At 44.8% G+C, this 8,850-nt stretch overlaps 1 protein-coding gene across 1 annotated transcript; it reads left to right on the top strand.

The window, feature by feature from the left end:
• The first annotated feature begins 6,376 nt into the window (after positions 1-6,376).
• Positions 6,377-8,048, top strand: LOC133919539 (E3 ubiquitin-protein ligase ATL4-like). The gene has a single exon (XM_062363957.1). The coding sequence runs from the start codon at positions 6,389-6,391 to the stop codon at positions 7,634-7,636; it is 1,248 nt and encodes a 415-aa protein (XP_062219941.1). The 5' UTR covers positions 6,377-6,388; the 3' UTR covers positions 7,637-8,048.
• The last annotated feature ends 802 nt before the right edge of the window (positions 8,049-8,850 follow it).

The following is an 8,850-nucleotide window of genomic DNA, read 5'->3' on the forward strand; positions in this document are numbered from 1 at the left end:
CCTTGGTCGTATAGAACCATTAGTTTGCAAATTTATTTTGCAGACGACTGAGGTTCATGCAGATTTCCTTGTGGTGGATCTTTGGACTATGTTTCTAAGTTTGATCCAATGTGTTTGAGATCAAGCAATTAGTTGGATGTATAGCCCTCCGAATAAGTTTTTTGTAAAGTTTAAGATCACAAAAATTGGATATCGGGTTCAAAAGTTATCACTATTTTTCTATGTGGCAAATGTGCTGATCTAGAGTGGCAGTATGACCTCCAAGATAGCCGATCTGACCGTTGGAGTTGACAGAGAACCTTCATTTTCCTAAAGAGGTTGGCAATCTGATCATCAAGATTGCTGAACTGGCCACTAAAACTAATAGAGAATTTTTATTTCACTAGAACGGTTGGAGGTCTGACTACCAAGGTGGCCAGTCTGATCGTCGGAGGCCTGAAAAGCTATAACGGCTAGTTTTAGTGTCGTTGTCTTGAGTAACAGTATAATAGAGTTTTGTACTGCGATCTGATCGTAAAAAATAGATGTTTGGGTCATCTCGGGTATAACGGCTAGTTTTGATAGTGTGGCCTATATATACCTCTTGTCCAACGATTTGGAGCATGACTCCTGCCCCAATTGAGTATCCTTGAGCTAAGTGAAGTTCTCCCCATATATTTGTGCGTGTGTTGCACATAGAAAGGATTGTGAGGTAAGAATTAAGTGTGTTTGCATTAGAGATTGAGCTTTTTGCACTTAGTGAGAGTCAAGTTCGTCTTAACCTGTTACTCTTGGTGTTTGCCAACAACTAGATGGCGCAGTAGTATTATGATACAATAATTTTCTCAAAGAAGCTTGTAAGAAGGTCTGGTATGATTGTGAGAGGTTTTATGCACGTTTTACCGGAGTGGTAAATTGTAACTCTAGTGGAATTAAGGTAGTGGGTGGTTCATTGGATTAATCTGGCTCAAGATCAAGTTGCTCATGGTGAGAATTACATACTTGATAGAGGTGCGGTTAAAGGCTAGAACCCATCTCAGCATGAATTAGAAGAGACTGGTAGGTCTCTAATGCCACGGTAAAAAATCAGTGTCTCCTTTATGATTTATCTATTTAAGCTTATTTACAATCATAGAATTATAATTGCATGTATGTCACCATAGGTTGCGAATTTTGACATAGATATAGAACTGGTCACTTTATCGAGCATAGATTTTTGGAGTTCTATATGTGTTGTAATCCATCATTTTAATTTTGTATTAAAATCGGTTAAATCTTGCTAGATCCCTCTAATCAGTATCCTTGATCCTATAGTAGCGAGGCAAGGCGTCGTGGGCCGCGGGTGGTAGAGGAAGACTAGTTGGTGGTGGGGGAGTAAAAAACTTGCTTGACGAAACCGGGTTAGCATTGTGAGGATGGGGGATGGTGAGTGTGGAGCTAACTACGGAAGAACTATCGGAGACGGAGGAGGTGGGTGGGGCAGGAGGCAAGCTATGGGAGGAAGGCGAACTTGGTCGGGAGGAAGGAAATGGGTAGATGTTGAAGACGTGCTTTGGATCGTCGGGTAGTGATCTAACGGTCGGAAAGTGTTAACCGAAAAGTACTCTGTTTTTAGTCATGTGAGATATATAATTGGTAGCTGCACGATGCTCCTGCCCCCAACAACCTCTCTATGCATGTGCGAGAGAATTAGGAACGAGTTAATAATTCAAAGTCAAATTCAACATGCCTCCAAATCATTCTTAACGATTGCAAGCGATTTGTTTAGTCAATGCAAAATTATATATTAAGCTGGCTAAGATCAAACTGAGAGCTGACCAAATGGTCAGTCAAGTTTTTTTAAAAAAAAAGATTCACACCCACACAGCTGTACATGAGCTGCACCCTTATCATGCGGCTAATATTCTCACTAACTTCATGCTAGGTGGGTTTACTGTGGATTTTCAAGATTTGATCCATGATATCTGCTTTTGCCTAGTGTCGGATATCTGTGATAACCAGCAGCACAATTCTTCAAGAAAAAGAAAAAGAAAAAGAAAAAGGGTAGAAAGCTGAGGTGATGAGGAGGGGAGGTCTAAATTAATTCAAGAGACTCTTCTTCTAGATTTGCTAAAATTTTCATCCGATAGGTCTTAAGTGCAGTAAACACAAGGGGCCTACAAGGTTGATACGTGTCTGATGGCATTCATAAATTCTCGGGCATGAGATGTTATGGCAGCAACATGGGCGCATGGCACGTACTGAAAACGTACCAGCAGGGCATTACGTTGCTCAGAGTACTGCTCGATCGGTCTATTGCTTCTCCCAATCGCTGGTTAATTTCGCAGCTTCAAAGAAAGATACTATACATGCGTTTGCATGGATTAAACCGCAAGTAACTTCGTTAATCCGTATAGATCTCGGTAGGGTTCAACTACACACTAGACACTTCCACTGCTGATGATTTATGCGTATTCATGGCTGATTTGATCGAATTAATTCTGCTTCAACCAATATTTTGTCGGTGCTGTTTATTCTAGCTCGATCATGTTCTACGTTGTCACAGTGCTGTGCATGATTGAAAAGGGCTTAACCAGCTTCTTCCTGAAGCCCCTTGAGCCCAGCCTTTTTTTGGAGCAGCTTCCCAAGTAAGCCCCATATGTTGTGTTTGATCAAAAGCTGGCTGTAGACCCCATAAAATATGTGTTTCTTTAATATCTCCATCTATACGGCTCAATTTTGGTAGCCAACATTATCCGAAGAGGCACTGGAATCTAATGTTGATACTTGACGAGGTGCTTAGATAGACGACTCTAACCAGAGCCAGCTAGTTGTAACATTTGAGCCCTAGCCAGTATGCCCGTCAGTCTTTCTCAGCTCTGACTCTGAGGGATCAAGAGATTGATCCAAAGGAATTAAAGCGTGAGATGAAACAAGCATTTTTCTTATTTTAACTCGGGGTTATGTTCCAGTTCTGTTATCCTGTTCTTTCTGAGTCGTTCGTTCCAATTTTCTGCGTTGTGAGCTGTGACACTTTGCTTGCCCTGGATGATGATAGATACCGGATAGCGATTGATTGATTACTTTGAATTACGAGCTGCCAATGCAGTTTCAAGTTTGTGCTTTGTAGGAATGACTGCTTTGTCAAATGATCATAGCGAATGCAGATACAGTAACACTTGAGAGTTCCGTTCGAGGGAAATGGATACCATAATATAGCATCGGTAAATACCTATTCTTTGAAGGAAAAGCATAGTGTGGAATCGAGAATGATGATTAGGGAGGAAATAAATAGGTGTTTTATCAGTTTTTTTTAAATGGATAGTTTTTTCTTTTATCACTCAATGTACCTAAAAACTAATAGCGGAAGCAAAACCCAAAAAATTCAAGTTAGTAAAAAATCTTAAAAAACACATGGCTCTCGTGGATACATATGAACCCCATATTGCATTCAAACTTATCTCACAAGTTATTAAAACAATTGTAACTTTAAGAAAGAAGACCTTAGAAAAAAAGAAAGAGCACCGTATGAAGAAACTCTACCTGTCAAGGATCTGGAGGCAACAAAATTCAACACCCACTTCAAGTTGGTAAGGAAATCTTCAGAAAAACACATGGCTCTCGTGAATGTATATGAACCTCATGTTTCATTGAGAAAAAACACGAGTTATTGCCAAAAAAAATTGTAACTTTGAGAAAGAAAACCTTCGAACCAAAAAGGAAGAGCACCGTACGAAGAAACTCTCCGTGTCGAGGACCTGAAGGCAAGGAAATTCAACACCCACTTGTTTACATTTACATGTGAATTTTACGCCTCTAGCAACAAGAAGATTGATTTCTTAAGGTGCTAAAAAATCACCCCAAAAATCAAAACGAAAATCTCATCCAACGAGTAAAAATTTACAACAAAGCAACAGATCCAATAGAAAAAAACTAGAAAGAAATAAACATGAGCATCTTAGAAAACATGTACTTCATTTCTTCAAGAGGTCAGTCCTATTTTAGCCAGATTACACAGTATTTTCTCATAAAAAATTCTCACAAATTACAAAGGCTAAGCTCTTCTTTCGCTCTCCAAAAACACAATCACACAATTCTCTAAGGGTTGGCTCACCCTCTCCCAACAGCAGTACCCCTCTATTTGTAGACTTTGAGAATTTTCTTAGATACCAAATTTTCTTATTCCCAAAATACCTCTTGTTTATAATGGCCTCTTACCTACCATCGAGGAATTTTGATCTATTTTTCGCTCTATCCATTGAACGGTCGTGACGTCTTCACGACTTAGTTTTGCCTCAATGCAAGCTTCGTGATGATGCCATGCGGACCCTGTCTTGCGATCTCGATAGCCAGCAAGTCTCTCCCGCTCCCGATCCCTCATGCCGCCTTGTCATTTACACCGGCATCCCTTTCGCTTAACTTCATCAACACGTTCATTTCATCCATCTCCCATGTTTTGCTTGACATCCACGTGTACTGATAGGATTACCTTTGATTTCGCCCGACCTCCTTGATCGTCCAGCACCAAACATCCCGCTTAACCCCGATCCCACCGTCGACTATTAAGTTGTATGTATCACTTACACACCATAAGACAAGCAAACATATATCTCTAAACCATCTTGAATTAATCTAACTCAAGAATCTTCAGATGTCAACACACCCGTAGAAATCGTGAACACCGGATGTTCTGGTGTGCACACCAGAACATTCGGTGTGTGTAACCTCCTCTGTTGTTTGTGCTCTTCACCGGAACATCCAGTAAAATTTCTGGAGTACTCACTAGAACTTTCGGTGTCATCACCAAAATTTTTGATGTTCAGTATAGCACAGAATCCTCTGTAAAATTCTTTTTGCAAGAAATGGTCCGACATCATCACCAGAACTTCTGGTGTTCAAAGTTTCAGTTTTTCTCAAAAATTTCTTCTCTGCAAGAAATGTTCTGGCGTGCATAAAACCTTAGCACCAGACATTCCGGTGAGCACCGGAACTTCCGGTGAGCACCGGAACTTTCGTGTGCACATCAGAACTACTGGTGTGTGCAATTTTCTAAAATCAGAGATAAAACTTACAATATAATTTTTTTCTCCAATTTTTGTTAGACATGATCACAATTTCAATACATAGATACTCTTATGCAAATCCTAAAATTATCAAATCAAAATAATAACTTTGTCAATTACTCATCACAAATAAATCAAGACATATTTCAACTTAGTTTCTCACATAGTAATCATTCTTTTTTCTAAAAGTTACTTTCTCAAAGATATAGTATAGACTTAGCAACTAGCATATTGCATATTTTTCTCGCCTATTTGAATGCGCTAACATATATGCGCACGCACACACCATCTTTTACCTAATTATAGGAATCATTTTTCAAAATTACATGGAGTATGATTTGATCACAGAGAACTTGTTCGAAAGTTCAAAACTGGCGAGTATTAACATCATATATCATATCATACTCTATCTGGGCTAGTCGTAGTCATCACAGAGTAAAGGTATAGAGATAAAATACTATGAGGATAATCGTATCAGATTGTGAATTCTATTGGAATCATAGGTATTTAAGAATCTATCAATCCGAAAAGATTACGGCCGAAGAAGTCCGACTAGGTCATACCCGAGTTCTTCGACTATAAAAGAAGCAGAGAGAGGCATGTTCAAGCAGAGCAAGAAGAAGCCACATCAAGCCTGATAGCAACTCGCACATTCAGATCTTTGAAATCCCAAACTCCCAAAGCAGGTTTAGTCGGGTAGAACACCAACACCCATCTAAAATCCATGACAGAATCAACCATCATCCGATTAGATATTAGCGGTAGGAACATGGAGCAATCCGCCTAGTTCTTAGCATTAGATTCATACATAACCCCCATTTTACCATGTGATTATGAGAATAATCAAAGCAAGATATAATGTAGGACTATTATCCAACTCGGAGATATAAACTTGTAGAAATATATATCCCTATTTGGGATATGCTTCGATGACTACATAGATATTCCTATTTTTATATTATAAATAATAGATAGTTATGTATAAATCCTCAACATAAACCATAGCATCAATTTTTTTTTCTAACACACGTATATTTTCATATGTTCAATCTCCATGTACACGATGCCATGGATAGCCAAAGTTTGAAAACTTCAACCGTACACGGTACATCGTCGAAAACTCTTTTGTGAAATCTCGAAGAAAATGTAGAGCCCGCCGCAATCCTCTGGAAATTACAATAACCAGCATCAAGAATGTTCATTTTGCCCGAATTGAGCAATAGGATGAGTCATCGGTTAAACTACAGCCGGTTGAGTTTTCTTGTGCAATTTCGCTCATGACCTCACTCCCTCAAAAGAGAGAAGATTAGCCAAGGCAAGCCATCAACACAACCGTAAGTGGACAACAAAAGCCGCGTGCTCTCTCCATGCGATCTACCACTGCTTGCTCTCCCGTTTCCAAATTCCACCTCACCTCTGGCCTATGGCTGCAGTGCGGCAGCTCCCGCACCCCAAAACCCATAAATAAAAGGCGTGAGGCCACAGCAGGACGCCTTAAACACACCGGCCCCTGGCTGCTGCTGCTGCTGCTGCTCCTCCTCCGCCTAATGGCCTCGCTCCCGCCGCCCACGCCGCTGGTCTCCGGCGGCGTCGACCCCCTCGCGGCCAACATTCCGCCCTCATTGCCGTCTCCGCCGCCGTCCTCGTCGCTCAACCTCTCCCCGTCGCTGCTTATCATCGCCGCGCTGCTGGTGTTCGTGTTATTCGCCTCCGTGTCGATCCACTTCCTCCTCCGCTATCTCGCCCGGGCGTCGTCGTCGCATCCGGCCCCGAGCCCGCTCCCGAGGGCGAGCCGCACATCCGAGGCCGAGGCGGAGGCGGACGCGCAGTCCTCGAGGAGGAGCGCCGCGGCGGCGGGGAGGGAGCAGGTGGAGGTGGAGGTTGACGACGAGAAGGAGAGGCTCATCGCGTCGCTGCCGCTGTTCACCATGGCGTCGGCGCTGGCGGCGCTGCCCAAGAGCTCCCCTGACTGCGCCGTCTGCCTCTCGCCGTTCGCCCCCGACGTCGAGCTGCGGCTGCTCCCGGCGTGCCGCCATGCGTTCCACGCCGCCTGCGTCGACGCCTGGCTCCGCACCACCCCGTCCTGCCCGCTCTGCCGCACCGCCGTCTCGTTCCCGCTCCCGACCCTCCCCACCGCCGCCGCGGGCCAGGAGCCGCTCGACTCGCGGATGAGCAGCAACAACAACTCCAGGAGCTTCCGCGTCGAGATCGGCAGCGTCAGCAACCGCCGCTCCTCCGCCGCGGGCGACGACCGCCGCACCTACTCGCTCGGCTCCTTCGACTACCGCGTCGACGAGGAGGTCGAGGCCGTCGTGTCCCGCATCGCGCGCCCCGCGGCGGCGGCCAAGTCGACGACCCAGACCGCGCCGGCGACCCCCGGCGAAGCGCTGGCGGAGGCGGCGGGGTCCCGCGGCTGGCTGCGCGAGTACGTGGACCGCCTCGCCTCCTCGGCGTCGTCCCTGTCCGGGCGGTGGAGCGGGCGGTGGAGCCAGGGCCAACGCAGCCACCGGTACGATGACTCCTGGCGCTGGGACCCGGAGGCGGCGATGCACCGCGCGCCGGACGAGGAGGAGCCGGGGTTCGTGGCCTTGTACCGTTGGATCGTCGGCGTATAGTCAGTCAGCTGTAATTACGGGACCTCACCTCACGAGGGCGTTTTTGCCAACTCCTTCCGTATTCTTTTTTTCTTAATTTAGGACCCCCATTGTAAAAACACAAGACACGACCGGCTCCAGGTGGGCGAGCGAGAGCTAAGCGTCTCCCAAGCTTCTTCCATGGGTTGATTTGTTCGTTTCCTGGAGCTTCAATGCCATTTTGGAATTTCGGCGGACCAGGAAGGCAGGGGAACCGTGCGGCGACGTGCTTCTTCTTCTTTTTAGGCCAAAACTGGCAGGCGCTCTGCTTTTCCATTTCAGAAGAGGAGTAGAACATGTACAGGAGCCGTGGCCCTCATAGCAAGTCAAAGTACGAACAATGCTAAGTGCTTAAAAAAAGAAAATGTTAAGTATTTATATAAAAATTATAATGTTCAATGCAAATAAAGATTACATATATTTAAAAAATTTAATTTTCAATACAAACAAAAATTATATGCGCTTAGATATAATTATCTATTTTATTAGTACTAATATAAACAACGATACTTAAACACATATGCCACTACAGTTAAGAAAAAACTCAATTTTTTCATAATCCCATCCTCTAAGCCCATTGCGAATGCTCTAATACGTGCTTCCTCCTCCTGTTGTGGCCTCCCCTCTGAGACCTAGGTGGGTGGTGCGTGGTGCGCGTGTGGTTGTCACTCACTCGTGTGGTTGGGACGCCGGGTCTGTCCGTCCATGGCCGTAGTGCGCCGCAGACTCGCAGTCAGACGAGCCCACTGCCCAATGTGTGGTGTGGATGGGCCGGCCGGGCCTGGTGCACCCAGGATTTAGGGCAGGGTTTTGGTGATCTTTTCTTGTGACTGCGAATTTCCATGGCCGTTTCCAGCATCGTCCAAGATCAAGACAAATCGAGACAAGTGAAATATAGTAGAATTCTAGATGCAGCTAGTTCGTCTTTGTCGTGGCGCCAGCCGCCGGGAAACTTAAACTTGCCTGGTAGTGGATTGGTGGTCCATGCTCTTGGATGTGGCTGTTGCTAGCATGGACGACTAGCACGGCTACTTCCTCGGTCGTCATGACATATTGACATCGACCAACTTCGCAGAAACCTTGGTCCTTGTTTATGAATCCGGGCTGCATTCTTGCTTCTGAATTGGGGCTCATGTATACCTAGTCTTTTGTGACCACTGGATCACATTGCTCGAAGCGTATTGATACTCGTCTCG

This window comes from Phragmites australis, chromosome 5 (genome assembly GCF_958298935.1).
Source record: "Phragmites australis chromosome 5, lpPhrAust1.1, whole genome shotgun sequence".
Taxonomy (NCBI): Eukaryota; Viridiplantae; Streptophyta; class Magnoliopsida; order Poales; family Poaceae; genus Phragmites; species Phragmites australis.

Coding starts and splice junctions, on each gene's coding strand:
- LOC133919539 (XM_062363957.1), top strand. CDS start 6,389: ATGCGATCTACCACTGCTTGCTCTCCCGTTTCCAAATTCCACCTCACC.